Raw genomic sequence first — 21,905 nt, 5'->3', positions numbered from 1 at the left:
TGGGACTATGGACTCTGAAAAACAATCTGAGGGTTTTGAAGGGGTTGGGGGTGGGACGTTGGGTGAGCCTGGTGGTGGGTATTATGGAGGGCACATATTGCATGGAGCACTGGGTGTGGTACATAAACAATGAATTCTGTTACACTGAAAAGAAATATAAAAAATTAAAAATTTAAAAAAAAAAAAAAAAAGACCTGTTATCCATAAGAACAGGGGATGAGGGGAAACTGCGTGGCTCAGTGGGTTAAGCATCTGCCTTCAGCTCAGGTCATCATCCCAGGGTCCTGGGATCGAGTCCCACCCTGCAAAATGGGGAATCTGCTTCTTCCTCTCCTTCTGCACCTACCCCTCTTGCTCCCCCTCCTCATGCTTGCACTTGCTTTCTCTCAAATAAATAAAATCTAAAAAAACAAAAAAAAAACAAAAAAACAAAAAACCAAACTTTTCCAATATGGCAGCTCTGTCTTGACTCAGCTTGGGCCCCACCAGGATGAATGTGCTCAACATCCCACTCTGCCTCACAAAACAAAAGTGAGCCTTGTTTGTGGGAAGATAACATCATCCGAAGCTAATATGAACTTGTAAGTTTTAAAATATATAACATCTAGCGCTGTGCACAGATGACTTATAAACAACGTCTAGCAATTAGGATGCTAGGAAGTCCTTAATCATTTGTTGCAACTATAGTTATTTCTAAAACTGGTGACTGTGGAACAACATGGATGTGAAATGTGTGGGGTCCACTTATCCACAAGTTCTTTTTCGGTAATTATGGTACAGTCCTGTAAATATATATTCTCCTTATTACGATTTTTCTAGCATTTTCTTTTCGCCAGCTTTATTGTAAGAATATAGTATGTAATACATATGACATACAAAATATGTGTTAATGGACTATTTATGCTATCAGTAAGGCTTCTGGTCAACAGTGGGCTATTAGTGATTTCATTGGGGAGGGGTTAAGTTTTGCATGGATTTTTGACTGCACAGGGGTGGCACCTCTGACCTCCTGCATTGTTCAAGGACCAACTGTACAATACATCTTCCATTTCAAAAAAAAATTAGGTGGTCAGAGAATAATATAACACATAAAGTTTTCCAGAAGTTCTTTCCAAGCAAAAGAAGAGAGCTATCCGAATAAGTGGGTTCCTGAAAAAAAGGGTCCTCATGGTAAGAAGGGAGGCATGTAACTCTGGGTAACAGTGCCAGAGGAAAAATAAAGCAAAAATAAACAAAAGTGGGACTTTCAATAATGCATTCAGTTTCCTAACACATTCTGTGTGAACCTTTTCAAGTTTGTTTCAATGTCCACATATCTATAGTGAATTGCTCTTATCTATTGAATAGCAATAACCATAGGATTATTGAGGAAATAACCCTTTCAAAGGACAGCTGGGCATCTGTTTGGATAATAAATTCAGCAGATCCATCCCCACTTTCAGGACCTGAATAAGTGGGCCTTTCTTGGTAATTTCTATGTTTAAGGACTTCTGAGACAATTTCAGTTTATATATACTTGGTCCATTCTGCAGAATAAATATTTATTTTTATTTATATTTTCTTTAGTCCTTGCTTATTTTCTTTTTAAGCTGTACTTTTTCACTTAAATTACAGCCTGTTAAAAATAAATTACAGCCTATTGAAAAATACTGTAAAAAATTCATACAGTAATACAATTTTTCCTTGACCATCCCCATCCTTATTTTTATTTTATCCAGAAATAATCACTGGTATTAATTTTAAAAAATGTTTAAATATACACATAATTTAAAATATTTCCCCCCCAGGTTTTTCTTCAGGCCCTTCCTCCATTTCTTCCTCTAGCAATTGTACTCTGCCTGTCTCCAGGCTACTCATGTAAATTATCTAAGAAATAGCATTTGTTATTATTCTAGAGGAAAACAAACATATTTTCTCATAAAATCTCCTACAGACAATACATAAGAAAATTGTATTTAGGGTGTACTAAGTTATTACTTTACAAAATTAGAATCATGTTCTGTGAGTTTTTCTGCATTGTTCTGCTCATTCAGCAATGTCTCAGGAAAACATCTCCAAACAATTCGTTAGAACCATTGCTTATTTTAGATGGATGAATATTGCATTCTATGAATATAGAAATGATTTAGTGAGTGTCCTCTCAAAAGACCCTATATTTTTCTCCATCTTTGGCCATTAAAACATTTCTATATCAAACATTAATGTCCATTTGTCCTAATATAATGTTAGATTTTTATGAGAGAGAGAGATTCCAAGGGCTGTCAAGTTTGAGAATATGTAGTTTTTAAGAGTCATTGCCATATTTTTCCCCAGAAAACATTTAACATTTTGAATTTCCACCAGTAACCTGTGAGTAGCCTTTTTTCCTTCATCCTCATTAGCAATAGAATTCAATTCCCATTTGCTTCCAGGCTGGTGAGTATGAAGAGTTTTATCATTGCTATTTTAATATACACTTCTCTACTTGGGAACTTGGTCATATTTTCTTACATTGGTCATTTGGACTTGCTTAATCTCTACATTTTTAATTTCTATAATTTGTCATTTTCCTATGGGGTTACTTGTGGGGGGTTTCCTTCAAATTTGTTAAAAGCTTGTGGTTTTTGTCTATTTAATAGGTCCTAATATTTTTTCAGAATTATAAATATATGTCTTCCAAATCTACTCACCTGTAAATGGAATTGAAATAAGCCTGCATGTTATGGTACATAAATAATAAATATATATTGTCTGGATTAAATATTACAACATAGAAAAATTAAATCTTACAAGACAATCTATGCAATCTTGAGTTGAAGAAGAGCTTAGTAATTAAGCCTAGAAGTTTTAAAATCCATGGAAGATAAGGTGGATATGTTGGCTCTATGTTAATTTTTAAAACTACTTTATGTAAAATGTATTGTAAATCAAGCTAATGGGCAAATTTCTTAATAGGAATTACATGGAGTTCTATTTAGAGAATTTACACATGGAATAAAGAATTCCTTACTGATAGAAGTAATTTCGTGTCTTTAGAGAACTCAGTGAGTAGCTGGAAGTAAATGAATCCCAATTCAACAGAAAAAAAAAAATCAAACTTTTCTGAATACTTTAGTCCCCTTTGTCATTACTTCTGTCTCAGGAAAAGTTGAGAATTTGGTCTCTAGAGGAAGTTTGCTGAGCAAATCGAGAGCAAAGAGAAATATCACTTCAAAGATCTCCTCTCTCTCCCTCCCCACTGGGTATGTGACTAATTACTATAAACTATGGGGGAAGAATTTTACAACTCAGTGTTTGAGATTTCCACCAGAAACCAAAGATTAGTGTTTACCAATCTTGGTAGACAAAGTACACCATAATTCTATTTACAAAACTGGTTAGGAAGAAACCCTCTGAAAACAGCAGCTGATGCCCTCATTCCAAGGCACGTGATACCTAAACATTCTGATCGTCTGTGATACTTTGTCCTTCTCTTCAGTCAACTCTGAATGGAAACTCGTGACTTATACCGAGTGTAACTAAAAGAAACGGAATGAGTGTCATCAAACCAGTTCCACAGCTAAACAACTTATGAAGACGTCGCTGTATCTATGAACTTTAATTCTATCTGAATTCAAGCCTTCTTGGACACAAAAATAAATGGATCTATCTCCAGTGCTTAAAATGGAGGTAAGTAGAATACATTTCCAAAAATTACTAAATTTGGGTGGCTCCGTCGTTTAAGTATCTGCCTTCAGCTCAGGTCATGATCTCATGGTCTGGGGTCCAGATCAAGTCCTGCCTCAGGTTCCTTGCTCAGTGGGGAGTCTGCTTCTGCCTCCATCTGCCGCTCCGCCTGCATGTGTGCTCTCTCTCCGTCAGATAAACAAAATCTTTTAAAAAATTACTAAATTTATTTAGTATTACTTAGAAATATACTTATACATTAGCCTACCATAATTCTATAATATACTTACATACCAAGTATAGTATTATTTATACTTAGTAAAATATGAGTGTTCTAAGCACTCATTTCATAGACTACTATGTTTTACATCTCAGCAAAGACCAAATTATCTGCTAGGAAAAATGTGCTTCATTCCACTTTAGCTTCCATAAGCCCTTATATATAATATTGTTTTGAATATGTTTGTAATTTCTATGGGAAATCACTTTAGCACAGGTCAGTCTTAAGTTCTAATCTTCAGTTGCCTACTTACTGGCTCTCAGACCTTGAGCAGGTGACTTCTCTGAACACATAAATTCAGTCTGCCTGCAAAATTAATTGTTTGTAAATAGGAAAAACTTTTTTTTTAAAGCAAACTTCTTTGTAAATTATGCTAAGCCAAGCTACATTGTGTTAGCTGTGTGAAAAATCACTCAATATTCTTCCTCATGCTCCAGCAAGAAGACAGCGTCTATGTGATATTTGGAACCCTATCTTTTAGGCATATGAGATAATTCAAGAGAACTTAAAAATAAACAGTCTTTATGCTGATGGGAAATATCAATCCCATTACATTACAAAACATAAAACTGACATCCAAAGCCATTAACTTGTCTAATTATACAATGACTTACTGGCACGTTTGGGACTAAAATTCTTGTTACCTCCTTTCTCAAGACTGTCCATATTGTGGTTTTTAGAGATGCTCCTAAGACTCTGTTAAACCTTATCTTTTTGAGTGTTCAAGCTCAGATAGCGGATGGGAGAATTCAACAAAGAGATGACAGATATAAAGTCAACCTATGTACAGGTTTTAAAATGGACAGGATGATATGTGTTCATCTGGGCAAATATTCTAAACCATGGGTGGAGACATTCTAAGCAGATCACTAATAAAGTTTGCTGATATCCCATCCGCAGCTTCTAAAATGCTCCTTTTGTTAACTTAGGGTTCAACCCAGACGTGGTCTCTTTACCGGTCCCCTTGGTATCTCACAAAATCAAATGTTCTGTTTTGCTGCCCAATTGAACATTTGCCACTCAAAAGTGTTGGTAACAAGATGCTGCCCATATAGCTTCACTCAAAAGCAGAGGAATCTACTCAGTTATCTTCAGGGTATTAGCCACAATGCCCATATGTGTGAACAGTACAGATGTGAACAGGAAATAAACATAAACAGGAAAACAATCAGGACCCCATCTCATGTAAGTTCAGAGATGCAGATAAGGACTTCCTAGGTTTTTGTTTGCTTGTTTCAAATGTTAACAAATCCTTCAGTCCTAACTTTGAGACTATGAATTAAAATTCAAATTACCTAATGCCTCTTGGAGGATTCACTCAGCTGAGGTCAGATGGAGATCCCATTTAGAGAAGGGTTATGTTTCAGGAGGAATTTTTGGCCCAGCAGCACCAAAGAGATGGACACATTTGGGGAGAGAGTGTGTGAGATTGAGGTTGGGAGTGTGTGGGCAGGAAAATAATGAATTTTGAGACAATAAAAGTATATCAGAAATAAGATATACAGTGGCCTTGAAAGAGAACTACCAGGCTTCCTAAGGTATGATCTACATCAGGAAGATCCTGAGGGAGGAAAGAAGGTAAGAAGACATTTATAAAACGTGAAGATATTCTAAAAATTTTAAGAAGCATACCAAAAGATTTTATATTAATTTTTTAAAAACAAGCACAAAAACATTTCATTAAGTAAAACATTCTCCTGAGAACTGAAATTTATATTTAGCTTTATAAATCGGGTGAGCTAGAAGAGTTTATAAAGTTAACATTCAAAGCCACAAAGATGAGATGCACTTCAACCCATTCTTTCATTTTTTGAAAGACAGGCAAGTTTCAGGCACTGCTCAACTTTTGTGTTTAGTTAATTACCCAATTACTTGCAACATTATATACTTGCTGCCAGTTGTGCTATTTTGAGATATTTAAACCAGTTGCCTTTCTTATTGTTGAAAAACTCCCCAGACTGATTTCAAATTTGTCCCCCAAATTGTCCCCCACTGCAAAATGTAAATTCAATTCATGAGGTTCAGCTTGGAATATATTGTATATTTTGCTCCTTACAGCTTCCACTGATGTGGGATGCACTAATAACCCAGAGCTCACCCACTGGGTCTCCTTCTGTCACACACACACACACACACACACACACACACACACACACACATCTCCCTCAGATCATAATCCAATTTTCTAGCAAATAAATTTGCTGATGCAATCTGAAATATATTATAGTTATGGGTATTTTTAAATAATTCTTCCCTAAAGGAATCTACCCTTTAATACCGTAAGAACTGACTTTAGTACCGTAAGAACTAGGTAATAGAAACATTAATGGAATAATGACATTTTTACAGGGGATATAAACTGGGCATTTAGAAATCACTTTCATATTTAAAAACATTCCATTGAAGGATAAGCAGTGAGCCAACCCTGTGTCCTGTGTCCTGCTCTCAAGTTTTCACTCTGTGTCTGTATCCCTGGCTACATTCATCAGGAAACACTCCTGACAGCGCAATTCACTTGTATAAAATTCGATTCTATGTAGTTTGACACATTTAAAAAGGAAACGTAAACTGAAATTGCTTAATTTTACTCAAAAGGTCCTCACCTTATGAAATAGTCCATTGTTAGGAAAGAACTATCTTTGTCTCCTTATAAGATCATTCAGGCATGTTTTTAAAGAAAAATCTCTCACGGTAAACTGGAGTTGCCCATTGTTTTCTGTTCCTTTAGATGCATAGTAGAATGTTTCCACGTGTGTAACGGTAACAGAAACAGAACCGGAGAGAATAAGCAAAGGGGATGCCTCGAAGTCAAAAGCTTTTAGGCAAGAAAACCAAAAATCACATGTATGCTTATAATCTTTTTGTAATTCTAAAATGCCATCAATTGCAAGAGGTTTAAGCCTTGATAATGACAGCTTTTCAGCAAAACAAGATTGAACACCACCATCTAAAACACAGTTCTCTGAAAATTCTAAAAAGACACCTGAAAGTCTGTTACATAACGACAAAGAGGGAAAAAGAAGTACCAACTATAGGACTTTTTAATGGTAATAGATACGTGCTCTGGGCCAGCTCTGCTGGAGAGAGGGATGGGCAAGCTCTGAAGATCTGCTCCCCACAACCCCCATGCTGTTTTTTAAACTTCCCACCATAGTTATAAGCTCACACCTCTTTTGTGTTCCTGAGGCTTTAGCACCCTCTGTCAAATAAATAAATAAATTAAATCTTTACAAAAATTAAAAATAAAAAAATAAAAAGACTTAATGGTGTAGAACCGAGCCAGGAAAGAAGGATGGTAGACAACATGGAAATCACATAGGCTACATTTAAGTTTTGTCTGACAGCCCCCAGTTAGCTATTAGCTAATCAAACGGTACAGATTTTCCTTTTCTAAATATACTGCTACTACTATCACAGCACAGGATGGAAATTTTCTTTTTTTCTTTTTTAAAAGATTTTATTAATTTATTTGACAGAGAGAGACACAGCAAGAGAGGGAACACAGGCAGAGGGAGTGGGAGAGGGAAATGCAGGCTTCCCATTCAGCAAGAAGCCTGGCTTGATCCCAGGACCCTGGAATCATGACCTGAGCCTAAGGCAGATGCCTAACCACTGAGCCACCCAGGCACCCCATGGGATGGGGATTTTAGAGCAGAGCTGGAAGACAGCCCACTGACTCAGTTCACTTCACTGGGTCCCATATGAATCAAAGCGGAAAGAAATAATAAAAATCAAAATAAAGTAATAAGGTAAAAATAAAAATCTGAAAATCGAAGGAAAAATAAACTGATATGTAATTTATCCTGATACCCTCTGTGGGCCTGCCTCTGGTTTTGATAACTGCACACACAACAGCTTCCTTTTTGAGGAGGAACCAGCTGTGGACACTGAGGGGCAGAATCCCAAAAGAAGGGTCATGCTGAGTTCACAAAGCCTTGGAGCCCATTTGGCATTGATGAGGTTGTCCTTTGATTTGAACTCATGCCACAATAAAATTATTTCCGTAAAGAATATTTTAAAAATTATACCATGACAAGGGAAACTTATTTAAAAACAAAAACAAACAAACAAACAAAACCCCAAACAAACAAAGAAAACCTCCTAGGCAGAAAGATGAGTTGGAAATCATAAAGTGTTGGAAATCATAAAGTCATGAACACCTGTTGCTATATTTTTACATACATACACAGATCCCCTAAATACCATCATTTCCTGGACACTAAGAGCCAACTCTGACGTCTCTCTGTATCTTCAGGGTCTAGCACACTTCTGTCCACAGGGGAGGCACTTCCTAAGTGGTTGAAGACTGACTGATGTGTCCATCTAACTGTGTCAATGGCTAGAGTGTGCTGCGAGCTGCTATTAGGGCCCTAAGACGGAGCGAAGTTCGAGCTGGTCTTGCAGGAGCTTCCAGGCTCGACCTTCGAGTGACACATACAACGCGTGTGAGGACGTGATGTGCACAAGCTATGTGAAGGAAGAAGACAACCGGAAAGAGGGAAGTGTTACAGTCAGGCTACACACAAAATTCCACTGGAAGGTCAAAGGAAGGAGCTCAGTAAATGGGAAAGGCTCATGAAGGAGGCAGAATCTAACAGTGATAGAAAAACTTGAGTCGGGGTGGCTGGTGGCCTCGGTAAAGCATGTCACTCCCAGGCACGAGGTTTTGCACTCAAGCCCCACGCTGGGAGCGGAGCAGGTTAACAACAACAACAACAACAAAAGGAGAGGAATTGAATGGATGATGTGGCCTTATTTTGGAAACAAATACAATAATAAAAGGAATTTGGCATGAAAGGAATTAGGTTTCCTGGAATATAGAAATGGTTGAGATTGTTTCAAAGTATGTTTGTGTGTGTGTGTGTGTGTGTGTGTTCATTCTTGCAATATTATCTAATAACTGTGCTTTTCCTAGGGGAGGAACCCATCTAAGACACAAAATGATATCACAACTATTTAATCTAAAGATACGCTTTTAAGGGTGGATAAAGCCTTTGAGGGTTACTATGTGTGTGGAAGATGAGTGAATGTGCCCCCCCCCCAAAAAATGAGTGAACAAGTGTCTAAGAGTTTGGTGCTCTGGAATCTATCTAATTTCTTCCCCTGATTGCTTTCTGGCCCAGCGCTCATTCCCGATTCTACACCAGTGCTCCCTGCTGCAGTAGTACTTTCCCTGTCCTTGTGCCCTCACTGGCCACAGAAAGCCTGGGAGGATGTCACATGTGACATCATGCACGAACCAGAGTGTGTATCAGCTGAGACCAAGAGAGGGGATATTGAGGGGGGACTAATAGTCCCTAGAATATATAAAACAAAGTTAAAATACACATTGTTAACAGTTTAATGAACAAGAATAATAATGAAAAACTTACATTCCGATATTGATAAAAATAATGAAATAATTTCAAGTGTTCTGTTAAGATCTCTTTGGCATGAGTCATTTTTAGCAGGTAGAATGGATATATTCACATGGGGAACGCAGGGCCTTGAGTAGCTTCTGCCCAAAGCATCTCAGAGTTTCCACATCCCTCCCATCCTTTCCCAAATATGTCTGTGTTTCTCCAGGCCATGCACCTTGCCAGGCAATCTATGCTAAAAACTGCATGTCGACTTCACAGCAGGTGGTTACGTGAGCCTTGTTAGTCGGGTTGATGGTTTGGGGGTTAAGGAGGAAATGGGAAGCTTTCAATAGACAACCTTAAGAAATCTGGAGATCTAAAAACCGTAATTCCTCTTTGAGCACCTCAGAGGCCCCGAAACACTAAAATTTCTTTCATCCACACTGCTCTGTTTCTGGGGGTCAGCGTCCAGATTGAAGAGTGTTTCTGTGCCTGACATCAAGACAACTTAGAAAAACATCATTATTTTCACCCTATGAGTGAAAAGCCTAAAGATCAAAGGATAAGAAACAAGGGCAACGTGACTAAATTGGGCAAGGTGTGATCCCAGGCCTGTCAGACTTCACGTTCCTTATTATTAAAAAATCCTGTATGAATTCTGAACTTCTAAAAAGTAAAAGGACATGTCTCCTTAAATTGTGTCTGATAACTTGCTAGATACTGTCTATATTTTTTTTCAGAGTGGGAGGAGTGGGATTTAAACAATTTTAACTAATTTGCACAAACAGGGAATCTCACTGGCATTAAGGAGACATTAGAATAAATTTCAATGGCAGGAACTGTGCCAACTTCTTTTTTTTTTTTTTTAAGATTTTATTTATTTATTTATTTAGAGTTGGGGGAGGGGCAGAAGGAGAGGAAGAGAGAGAATCTCAAGCTGACTCTGGGCACAGAGCCTGACATTGGGCTTCATCACATGACCCTGAGATCATAACCTGAGCCAAAATCAAGAGTCCGATGCTTAACAAACTGAGCCACCCAGGCGCCCCAGAGCTATGCCAACTTCTACCTTAGACTAGGTATCAAGGCAAAAGTGAGAACAACCAACTTGCAAAATAGCAAAAGGTCAAAGGATACCTCCTGTGAACATGGAAACTGATGACATGCTTTTAAAATTTTGTAATTCATTTTGCAAAGACACTGTTACAAACACAGAAACACTTCTGAAATGGAAATTGGAAAGATATATTTTTATCAGTACACTTTTCACATTATTTATACTGTCAGTCTGTAATTTATGTAAATTATTAGCAAAGTGATTATAACCAACTGGCAGTAAATAAATATGCATTTGTTACCTTACTGACCTTTTATACTTCAGGGAACAAAGAGCTGAACCACTGATCATGAGGCAGGTGAATGAGAGCGTCCCACGGGAGTTCCTCCTCCTGGGTTTCTCAGATCGACCATGGCTGGAGCTCCCGCTCTTTGTGGTCTTCCTGATTTCCTACATCTTGACTATCTTTGGCAATTTGGCAATAATTCTTGTGTCTCATCTGGACCCCAAACTCCATACCCCCATGTACTTTTTTCTTACCAATCTGTCACTCCTGGACCTTTGCTATACCACAAGTACAGTTCCACAGATGCTGGTAAACATACGCAGCACCAGGAAGGTGATCAGTTACGGTGGCTGTGTGGCCCAGCTCTTCATTTTCCTGGCCTTGGGTTCCACCGAATGTCTTCTCTTGGCCGTCATGTCTTTCGATAGGTTTGTAGCTATTTGTCGGCCTCTGCATTACTCAGTTATCATGCACCAGAGGCTGTGCCTGCAGCTGGCAGCAGCATCCTGGTTCAGTGGCTTCGGCAACTCAGTGCTACAGTCCACCTGGACCCTTCACATGCCGCTTTGTGGCCGTCGAGAAGTGGATCACTTCTTCTGTGAGGTCCCTGCCCTGCTCAAGTTGTCCTGTGCAGACACTACAGCCAACGAGGCGGAACTGTTCTTTATCAGCGTGCTATTTCTCTTAATACCCGTGATACTCATCCTTATATCATATGCTTTCATTGTCCAAGCAGTGTTGAGGATCCAGTCGGCCGAAGGCCGGCGAAAGGTCTTTGGCACGTGTGGCTCCCATCTGATTGTGGTGTCACTGTTTTATGGCACCGCAATCTCCATGTACCTACAACCGCCATCCCCCAGCTCCAAGGACCGGGGGAAGATGGTGTCCCTCTTCTATGGGATCATCGCACCCATGCTGAATCCCCTTATATACACACTTAGGAATAAAGATGTAAAGGGAGCATTTAAGAGGTTGATTGTGAGGGTCTTCTTAATCAAGAAATAGGAATGCCTAAATGATAGGTCTTCTATCATTTATCTATCTAGGACTGTAATCTAGTTCGGGGTCCAAGTCCCTACTCTGCTGCGTCGGGTATACTTGGGCCCAAGCTTAAGCTTGTCAAATAAACCCTCATGTGATTGCATCGGTGTTGGCTCCTTGGTGGTCTCTCAGACACGAAAACTCGGGCATAACGTATATAACTAGAATTCATTCTGGCTTCATTTAGAACCACCAACACTAAACTAACTTAGTCCAATTTTATAGAGGTACTAGACTGATATTCTTAGGGAATGTTAAGTATCTCGATTTCTGAGTAGAATTTGCCCACTTCTCATAGTTTTGTATAATATGGTGCAGTAATGACTAAGACGGCAAAGCACTCTATTTGCTCCTATCTGTGGGGCGACCCTATTGGATGGGGGGCAGGCAGCATGGGCCGTGAAGAATGCACCCTGGGCAGAACAAGAGACAGAAATGTATTGCGTACACTGGGAGGGAGCCTTGGGTAGGACAGCAAAGGAGAGCCCATCTGCCGCCAGGTAGTTACAGGGCAGAGTGACGGAGGCATGGGATGTATGGAACATTCCCCGTTCCACAGTTTGTTAACTGTGCTTCGCTGTAAGTAGCCCATTGGTTAGTTAGGGTTTACAGCTATTTCAAGGTGGGCTGCTGAATGAGCCTATCTGCATTCAGCCCTGCAGTCCCTGGGCCCTTGTGCCTTGCTCAAATTGCCATTGCTCTAGCCTCTTATCTAAAAGTGGCCTCTACACTGCCTGCTTGTAAATCCTCCCTCAAAAGGTGATTCCTAAACCCTACCACTCCAGAAGGAAGGCACTGCTGTCCCAGGAATAATACTCATTTGTCCTCCTAGAACATGCACTTACCAACAACATGTATGAACTCAGAGATGACAGGCATACTAGATTAGACGTGACACCAAATGGGAGAAATTGATAATTCTATGGAAGTCAGAAATAAAGTTAAAGGATAGAAGCCATAAGTAAATGGATGACAATGAACATTAATTAACACAGAGGAATTCACTTCATATTCTGTACTACAGGCTACTAGAAATGGGAGTCCCATAGCATCTCATCCGGGAACATACTCTCAATTAACCATGTGATTATTGCCTTCGTTATTGGCTTCATTAGGTGTGACAGTCCTCAGGCACTCGGGCTGCCCTAAAGGAAAAACAAATAGTTAACTTGTAGAGATCACAGTCTTGCAAGACCAGAGTCTCCCTTAGTTTACAAATGTCCTAGTGATTTGTGAAGAAGAGGCTTTCTTACCAACAGCCTAATTTCCAGAGCCCCAGAACTCCGTTCCTGAAGCCCTAACATCACCCTTCCCTCCATACAACTGAGGGAGGCTGAGACAGAGGGAAATATAAATAATTTCTTTTAAACCTGCAGCCCATTGACAAGGGCATGGGATAGGAGGAATGTACCGTTCCTCCAGGAAGCTCCCAACTGTTTTCCTGTTAGTGCCTCATTAGAGGGAAAAAGGCCTTGGCTTGACGATAACCAGGCCTCCAGTTTCCTGAGAGTCTTCATTAGCAGACGACAGTCCTTGTGGACACCCCCTTTGTCCTCACCTCGTCAACCCCCTAGTATATAATCACCCCTCACAACCCGGGAGCAGCAGCTCTTTCTGCCCACGGGTCCTGCCCCTGCGTTTTAATAAACCACCATTTTGCACCAAACACTCCTCAACAATTCCTTCTTGGTTGTTGGCTCTGGATCTCACCCTGCTAAACCTCACCTGTATTCCAAAAAGACATCAATATTGCATTGTATAACTAAATTTTAAAAAAAATAAAAGAAAATTAAAGGTTTTTAAACGCAGAGAGAGGGCATTAAACAAAGAAGGGAGGATGCTGAGTAATCCAATCAGGAAATGGGCAGAGGACATAAACAGACATTTCTGCAAAGAAGACATCCAGATGGCCAACAGACACATGAAAAAATGCTCCACATCACTCGGCATCAGGGAAATACAAATCAAAACTACAATGAGATACCACCTCACACCAGTCAGAATGGCTAAAATTAACAAGTCAAGAAATGACAGATGCTGGTGAGGATGCGGAGAGAGGGGAACCCTCCTACACTGCTGATGGGAATGCAAGCTGGTGCAACCACTCTGGAAAACAGCATGGAGCTTCCTCAAAAAATTGAAAATAGAGCTACCCTATGACCCAGCAATTGCACTACTGGGTATATATCCTAAAGATACAAATGTACGGATCCAAAGAGGCATGTGCACCCGAATGTTTATAGCAGCAATGTCCACAATAGCCAAACTATGGAAAGAACCTAGATGTCCATCAACAGATGAATGGATAAAGAAGATGTGGTATATATACACAATGGAATACTATGCAGCCATCAAAAGAAATGAAATCTTGCCATTTGCGACGACATGGATGGAACTAGAGGGTATTATGTTTAGCGAAATAAATCAATCGGAGAAAGACAATTATCATATGATCTCCCTGATATGAGGAAGTGGAAGATGTAATGTGGGGGGCTTGGGGGGTAGGAAAAGAAACAATGAAAGAAGGTGGGATTGGGAGGGAGACAAACCATAAAAGACTCAATCTCAAATAACAGACTGAGGGTTGCTGGGGGGATGGGGGATGGGAGAGGGTGGTGGGGATATGGACATTGGGGAGGGTATGTGCTATGATTGAGTGCTGAGAAATGTGTAAACCTGGCGATTCACAGACCTGTACCTCTGGGGATAAAAATACATTATATGTTTATTTAAAAAAAATAAATTTTAAAAAAAGAAGGGAGGAATTTATTATCAAGGTATGCATTGTTTAGGCAAGGCCGCCCTTCTAAGGGGAGCTGAAGGGGTCGATAGTAAATGCCTTAGTATTGACCAGGAAATCCCCTGTGGACTGGTCAAAGGTTACATTCCTGGAGGGTGAAACCGCAGTTAGATTAGGGATTAAGTCTTGGTTTCCTGATTTAGGGGTTTACCTTCAGTGATGCCAGTTGGGGCCTGCAGTGGTGGTTGCTTTTTAAACAATCCAATTGGCTTTGTTAAATAATTCATGCCTTGGGCGGTGTCCTACCCAGCAAGCATAGAGGAGCTGGGGAGTGGTGTGCGTGTACAAAATGGGAGGCTTTTGCAGGAGGGAGGGTGGGATAAGTAAGTTATTAGCAAAAGAAAAGAAAAGATTGTCCCAGGGAAGATCACTTCCCTTAGGGAGAAAAACTGAGGGTTTTATCCTGCAAATTACCTTCTTTTGCTTTGCAGTCCAGGATGCAGAGGCCCAGGTGGCGGACTGACAAGGTGGTGCCAAAGAGAGAGTTCCTGCTGACTGGGTAAGGCTGCATTTCTGGGGGAGGTCAAAACTGCAGTCGGGTCAGGCAGGAAACCCAGGTTTGGTGACTTGACCCAAGGGACACTTTTGGGTCCCGTAGTTTTCTTTTAAACAGTAACTTTGGAGGAGAGAGCTGGTACTGTTTACTGATTAGACAAGGCCTGTAAGAGAAAGAGAGGAGTCGAAACTAATTCTGGCTTACAGATACCATTTCCTCAAGGCTGTGGGGGTGATGGGAAGGGGAACAGAGAACGTGCCACCCCAAAATACTCCACTGTGACACACTGGCTTTGTTTTCTTTTTAGTTAAAGGTACTTGAGAAACAGCCAGTGCGAGAAGGGTAAGTCTCGAATGTGAAACGTACCTTCCCCCTACTGATGAAGTTCTAGAACCTAGGTGAGTTTCGGTGGGGTGAGGTTCGGAGCCGACGGCTAAAGAAAGAATTCTTAAGACGTCTCTGGTGCAAAAAGGTGGTTTATTAGAGCACAGGGACAGGACCCGTGGGCAGGCAGAGATGCGGCTGCCCCGAGCCTGTGAGGAGTGTCTGGTTATATACACAGGAGTTGGGTAGGTGAGGACAAAGCGGTGTTCAGAAGAGCTATTGGGGCAAAGAATACTATCAGGATATTGAAGGCCTGGTTACTATCAAGTCAAGGCCACTTCCCTTCTAATGAGGCATTAACATAAAGACAATTGGGAGTCTCCTGGTGGACTGTTACATTCCTGCTATCAAGAGTCCTTGTGAGTGAGATTTAGGTTTAGAAGAAATTTAACTTTATTTACTTTTCTTTTTACCTCCGCCTCCTTTGGTTTCTCATGGAGGGGAGGGTGGCATTAGGGCTTGAGGAACTGAGTTATGTGTCCTTGGAAATTGGGCTATTGATAAGGTAACTTCTTTGTTTGTAAATCTCAAGGACATTTGCAAACAAAGGGAGACTCCTGTCTTACAGGACTATGATCTCTGCAATATAACCATTTGCTCTTCTTTCAGGGCAGTCAGGGGTGCCTGAGGAATGTCACACATATTACTAAGGGGAGTGGGTGGAGAGGGGGTGCAAGGCGCCGGCCTCCTGCTCCCTCATCACTACCAGCAGGGGAGAAGACATCCTTACCACCAGAAAGAGGGAATCTAGGGCTGTTAAAAAAAGAAAACCAGAATTGAGGGACAGCAGAATAATCCACACCAAAGTAAACGGATATTTGGGGGGGGGGGGTAGAAAAAGCAGACCCGGAAGCTCTAAAAACGGAGAAGGTGCCCTCTTGTAAAGACAATTCACACTGAGAAGTGCCCATTCGTAAGGCTGACTCCCTGTCCACCATACCAGGAGGAGAATGACGACACGAACTCACTAGAAATTGTGTGGGAGGGGGATGTGGGGGGTGGGGGGTGGGGGGTGGGGCGCGGCGGCGCCCAGACTCAAGTCTGTGGCAGCCCTTCCGGTGCTTGGCCTGGTCACTTCCGTAACCGCCTCTTTCCCACACTCGCCCCAACGTCTTTGGCTGAAGTGGCTTGGGCCATCCTGGGCCGCGTTCCCAGTACGGCTGTCTCCTGGGGAGACAGGAGGGAGATCTTTTATTAAACTTGCTTGTTTATTCTTGTTCGTTTCTTGTATTATTGTATAATGGGGGGGTTATATTTTCTCCCCAGCAGAGTCTGTATCAATCGGGGTAGAGAGAAAATCAGACCCGTGACAGTGTAGCGTGTTTGCCGTCTGTCTGGTCGCCGCTTCGCAAACGCGCTGTTCTCTGTCCGGAAGATACACAGTAGCCTGCTTCCGCCATTCGGTTGTGTCTCCTGCTTCGACGGGGCCCCCGCGTGGCTCGTTTTTCTCCTGTCCCTGTGCGTCCGTCCGACGTCGCTTCGCTCACCAGGCCAGGGAGGGGCGCGGCCTTCCGTTTCTCACGGGAAGTTCTCGCTTCCGCGGGGCCACGTCCGCCGGAGTCCGGGCCCACCCGGACCTAAGGCCGCGCGGCGCAGCTGGAGGGCGCCTGCGCGAGTCGCCTGACGCCGACGCCGCACGCAGGAGGGGGCAGAGCCCGGGTGAAGTCTCGGGAGTTCGCTGCCCCGGGGTCGCTGCGGGAAAGGTCAGTCCTTGGGCCTCATTCGTCGTCTGCCCGGTCCGCCGCTCTGGCCTTCGCGCCCCGGCCTGTCTGATGAGCCCGCCCGGGCGTGCCCACCGCGGGCTCACACTACCCGGGAGGCGCCGGGCCGGGACCTGTGGTCGGTGTGAAGAGGCACGAGCGGAGTGACCCCCTGTGGGTGCCAGGGACGCCGCGCTGAGGGCTGCAGGCTCGCTCCCCGGCCGGCGGGTGCCTGCGGGCGTTGAGGAGCCGGCGCGGTGACCGGAGCCGGAGCTGGGCGGTGAGCTAAGCGCGCCGGACCTCTGCGGGGGCCACCGAGCCGGGGCGCGGACGAAACAAGGGGCACGATCGCCGCGTCACACGGAACTCAATGTGTGTGAAGAAACGCACAAGCAAGAAAGGGGTCGAATGTGTGTGTCCTTTTGAGGGAGGGTGTCGCTGCGTCGAGTGTTTGGGAAAGGCCTCTGGTAAGACTACCTAGAGCTTCTGAGTGAAAGACACTCCTGAGGAGAAGAGAGACTGAGGAGACGAGAGGCTGGCTTGGGCGCGCAAGGGAGAGGCACTAAACACTTGCTCTGGGCTTGCCCTCGGGGGCTTCAGAGGAATTGCGTGGCTCTTCACGGTTGGAGCATGATGAATGCAGCTGGAGTAGGAACAGATGATGTGTGTGTGTGTGTGTGTGTGTGTGAGAGAGAGAGAGAGAGGCAGCTCAAGTGTTGTGCATGATGTTAAGGAACTCGGGTTTATCTGTGCCCAGTTACACTTGATCTCTTTACCCCGAAGCCCCCAGGCTAAGCTGAGCCCCTAAGCACCAACTACAGGGGAGGCTGTGAGTCCTGGAGGGTAGGGGTGGGAATGAATGAATGAGCAGCATGGTCCTTCAGAAACTCGGTCATACTCGGTGGGTTGAGCGACTCCTTCAGCGGGGTCACAGCCCCCCGGCAGTGGTGAGATTTTAAAGGTTGTTTAACTTCTGAGTTTGGCCCTTAGGTTTGTCCTCAGACTTTGCAGACTGCCCTGAAAAAGAAACAGACTAGGAAAATCTGTGCTTCACAGGAAAATTCCAGCACACCTTTCTGTTCCGTCTGATCCTGGCCCAGTGGGAGATACTTTACAGCTGTAAATTGTAGGCAGCCGACAGCAGAAGAGAACATCCGTGTCACTGGACATGCAAATTATTTGTGTCTCCTGATGGGACACGGACGCTCCCCCCCGCCCACTCCCATCGCGGAAAAGCCAGTTGTGCTCTGTGCACGCGTTCACGTCAACATCCCTGATCTATCCATGGCATCCCTTTGAATTCTCCTCTGACCTGGTAGTAACAGCTGATCACTTATTTCATTCATTAAGGGGCTAAAAAAAACTTCATTTTTATATTCGTAGGAGAGTTAGTTATAACTGTACCTTTGTTTGTTTGTTTTGAAATTACCCTTCTTTGAGACCTGTCTGCGCTCGCTTTGACTGCAAGGAGTTTCCGGTGCCACCTGGATAACCATGGCAACTGAGGCCTTCCTCGCCGCCTGCCTTGCTTTTCTCCGAGGCGGCCAGCAGAGGGCGGGTGCTGGGCGCGTCACCCCCTCTCGGCCGGCCTCCGGGTCGCGGGATTGGCCACGAACGTGAGGTTTTCCTGAAAAGTAGGGAAGATGGGGCATTACAAGGTTCTAGTCGGTAAGAACAGAAAACGAGATAAGAAAGAAAGGTAAGTGTTAGCAGTAGCGAGAAAAACAGCGGGCTCAACGTTTTCTAGCTCCAGCGTAAAGCCCCGGGTACCAGGCATTGGTGGTTCAGTGGTAGAATTCTCGCCTGCCACGCGGGAGGCCCGGGTTCGATTCCCGGCCAATGCAAGGTTAGTGTTTTTTTTTTTTTTCCCTTTCAGTCTTTTCAAATCATTTTGAAACGACCCCCGTGTAGTAGTAGGATTCCTTCCACTTTCGGTTTCTGAGCCAGCTCATCCATGGGAGACGAGACGCAGAGTCGCTTCTGCTGCGGTCTGTGTGGCAGGCTGGCGACCTCTGTTTCCCCGACTGGAACATCAGATTTTTCGCTTTCAGAATACGTGGAGTCTGTGTGCTCTGGAATCCTCTTTTGTTGGAAGCTTGGGTAACACTGGTATGTAGGCTTTGAAGAAAAAAAGAAAAAAAAGAGTGCCTTCGGGCAAAGGCTGCAGCCTTTGGAGGAAACTGTAAAAGGATTACCGAAGGAAGCTTATGTGTGCCTAGCAGAGTGGCGCAGCGGAAGCGTGCTGGGCCCATAACCCAGAGGTCGATGGATCGAAACCATCCTCTGCTAATTGGCTAACCTTTTTCACTTTCTTTTTTAGCCCCAACCCGGCTCGCCCTCCGCCCTCCGCCCTGCCCCCTCGCGCCAAATTGGATACATTTACAACACAGCTTTAGAATCCTATCTTCCCTCGGTCTCTAACTGAAGCTTTAGTAACTTTTGGACGAAAATAACCCACTCATCAGAAGTCTCTAACTAGCAATGTCAGGTGCCCTTTGTCGGGAGCAGAGAATTGATTTTAACCCATCAGCTGGCTGCCGGGTTGTAAACAAGACTGTAAGTTTAGAGGTCAAAAGAACCAAATACCCCAGGGATTCACCCAGTTTGGAGAATTTAAAATTTAAAATAGCAACTTTCCTAACAGTGTCCCTCACCTCCGCATCCAGGCTTTGTTTTCCTCCTCAGCACTTACCACTGCCTGGTAGACAGTATCTTTTATACTATATAATACCCCCCCCCCCCCCGTGAGCTTAAATTCGCAAGAGAAGAGGTTTTTGTTGTTGTTTGTTTGTTTTGGTCTGTTTTGCCACTGTGGGCACTGTGATATCTAGAACACTACCTGGCCCGTCTTAGGTGCTGGTGATTTGGTAAATATGTCAAAAACTGCAATTTCTAATTCAGCAAACACCAGTATTGGACAGTTTACTCCATCTTCTTTTACATTTTAAAAAACTATTGGAATAATACAAAAATGACTACACAAAATTGATCTATTATTTAACATAATGATTTAGTCACTAGAAACCTTATTTTTAAAGAAAAAGAAAAGCACACAGAAACTGAAGTACTCTTTTAAACATCAGCTCCAATCCTAGTTTTCTTTCTCAGGGCAACTCTACATGAATTTGATGTGCATCTCTCCCCTTTAAATAAAAAATTAATAATTTTTATTTGCAAGGAGCAGCGTTTGCAGCTAGGATGAGTGGTGGGTAGAACTGGAGCCTCCTGATTCCCCAGTCTTCATCCTCACTTGGGGTCCTCACCTGGTGACTTTGGATCAAAGTCCTGTATGGATGCTGGCTACTGAGATTTCCAAACCACAGAATTTCAGAGAGAGGCCCGGAAGCTCCTTGCGTGAGTGGCCATTTGATGAGCTTCGGAGGAAGACAAGACTGAGACCAGCTCACTTTTCCCTACCTTCCTTTCCACATTCCTCACTTGGAATCATTGGTACCTTATTATTATCTACAACTTAAATTCTATCTCCGTCAGCTCGTAAAATAGCCTAAAAATGATTTAAAGGCGATCAAAGACGTGCCCCTCCACAGATCCCATAACCTGGAGGCTACCTCATGGCCCCACAGGTACCAGTGAGAGGCTGCACTCCTATCCCCTTCATCCACTTGCAAGTTGCAGGTGATCTGTTCCGACAGCTCATACCTCTTAATAATCCCCTCTTCCCTTTTTACTTCTCCATGTCAATGTTTCATTCTCAGGCCTGCTTTTATCGGTAGGTACCAGGTCATGGAATGCCAGCACTTAGCCTTCTAAACACCTTTTCTAGTGCAGGAGAGAGAAATCCCTTCTCAGCAGCCGCAGAGAGAGAAAGCTTGTAGGGCTTCATCAAGCGAACCTCGCCACTGATCTCTCTGATGAAGGATTTGCAAAGATGTCGAATGACTTAAGATTGTGACTATGACCTCTGAAAGTCACATTTAAATTCTAAGTCTGCAGATGGTTGTCTTTTCTCTTTATTTATTTGAATTTAAATTTGACCTAGGGAACATACAGTACAATATTCGTTTCTGGTGTCTTTCTCTTTAAAAATGTGTTGCCCTGGTCACAAGATACTGACTGGAACCCCTTTTTTTCCTTCAAGACCTTTACCTTTGTGATATTTCTTTGTTCAATCAGAAGACAATTTGGTTCTTATTTCTTTCATGTGCGTGAAAATAAAGTAAAAAAAATAACATAAAATCAGTGATTTACTGGATCGTTGATTTAAACATAATGTGACAGTCTATATCTCATTTAAATAGACAGTAGAACATAAAGGGCTAAAAGAGAAAGACATAGGCGGGGTTCCGGAAGCAAGGATGGGCCATTTGCAGAAGGGAGTCATAGTAGGAAGGGAAGATTCTTGATTCTTGTGGCCTCTACAGTCTCTATCCTTTCCTTCATGATGAGACAGGAGAGACGGGGACAGTCACCAAAAGAAAATGGAGAAAATGTTGAGTCTGGACCAAAAAAAGTAGGTAGGGGAGAATACTGCACAGTAAGACAAACATCACATAATTTAGAGGAATGGGCTTACTTATCCAGGTAACTATTAAATCCACAATACTCCCAGTGCCTTTCACCACTTCTTTTTCATTACTGTAATAGCTTAAAGAATTCTAAAATTTTTTCCTTTTAGCTCACTTCCTATCCATTTACTTAAATGGCACAAAGTAGCTGGTAGATACCTAATGGGTACATGACTGGTCTCTACCCAGAGCTGTCAGATTCTTTCCAGGGTAGGATTTGAGAAGGTGGAGAGGTCTAGGCATGGGCCCTGTGCTTTGGTGGCAGGGGAAGGACATGGGACAGCTTGTCATGGGCACAGAAATCTCCCTTAATGCCCAGAGACTTCCAACTGGAGCTTAAGCTTGCTTCTC

The 21,905-nt window shown here is 42.9% G+C and overlaps 1 protein-coding gene and 2 non-coding genes across 3 annotated transcripts; all 3 read left to right on the top strand.

Annotated features, from left to right (window-relative positions):
• Nucleotides 1-10,670: 10,670 nt before the first annotated feature.
• Nucleotides 10,671-11,612, top strand: LOC122900277 (olfactory receptor 2B2). The gene has a single exon (XM_044238820.1). The coding sequence runs from the start codon at nt 10,671-10,673 to the stop codon at nt 11,610-11,612; it is 942 nt and encodes a 313-aa protein (XP_044094755.1).
• Nucleotides 11,613-18,801: 7,189 nt separating this feature from the next.
• TRNAG-GCC lies at nt 18,802-18,872 on the top strand. Its single transcript has one exon. It is a non-coding gene; the product is annotated as a tRNA-Gly (tRNA).
• Nucleotides 18,873-19,245: 373 nt separating this feature from the next.
• TRNAM-CAU lies at nt 19,246-19,317 on the top strand. The gene has a single exon. It is a non-coding gene; the product is annotated as a tRNA-Met (tRNA).
• The last annotated feature ends 2,588 nt before the right edge of the window (nt 19,318-21,905 follow it).

The sequence above is a fragment of the Neovison vison genome, chromosome 1 (genome assembly GCF_020171115.1).
Source record: "Neovison vison isolate M4711 chromosome 1, ASM_NN_V1, whole genome shotgun sequence".
NCBI lineage: Eukaryota > Metazoa > Chordata > Mammalia > Carnivora > Mustelidae > Neogale > Neogale vison.
This window is presented reverse-complemented; position numbering and strand designations above follow the sequence as displayed.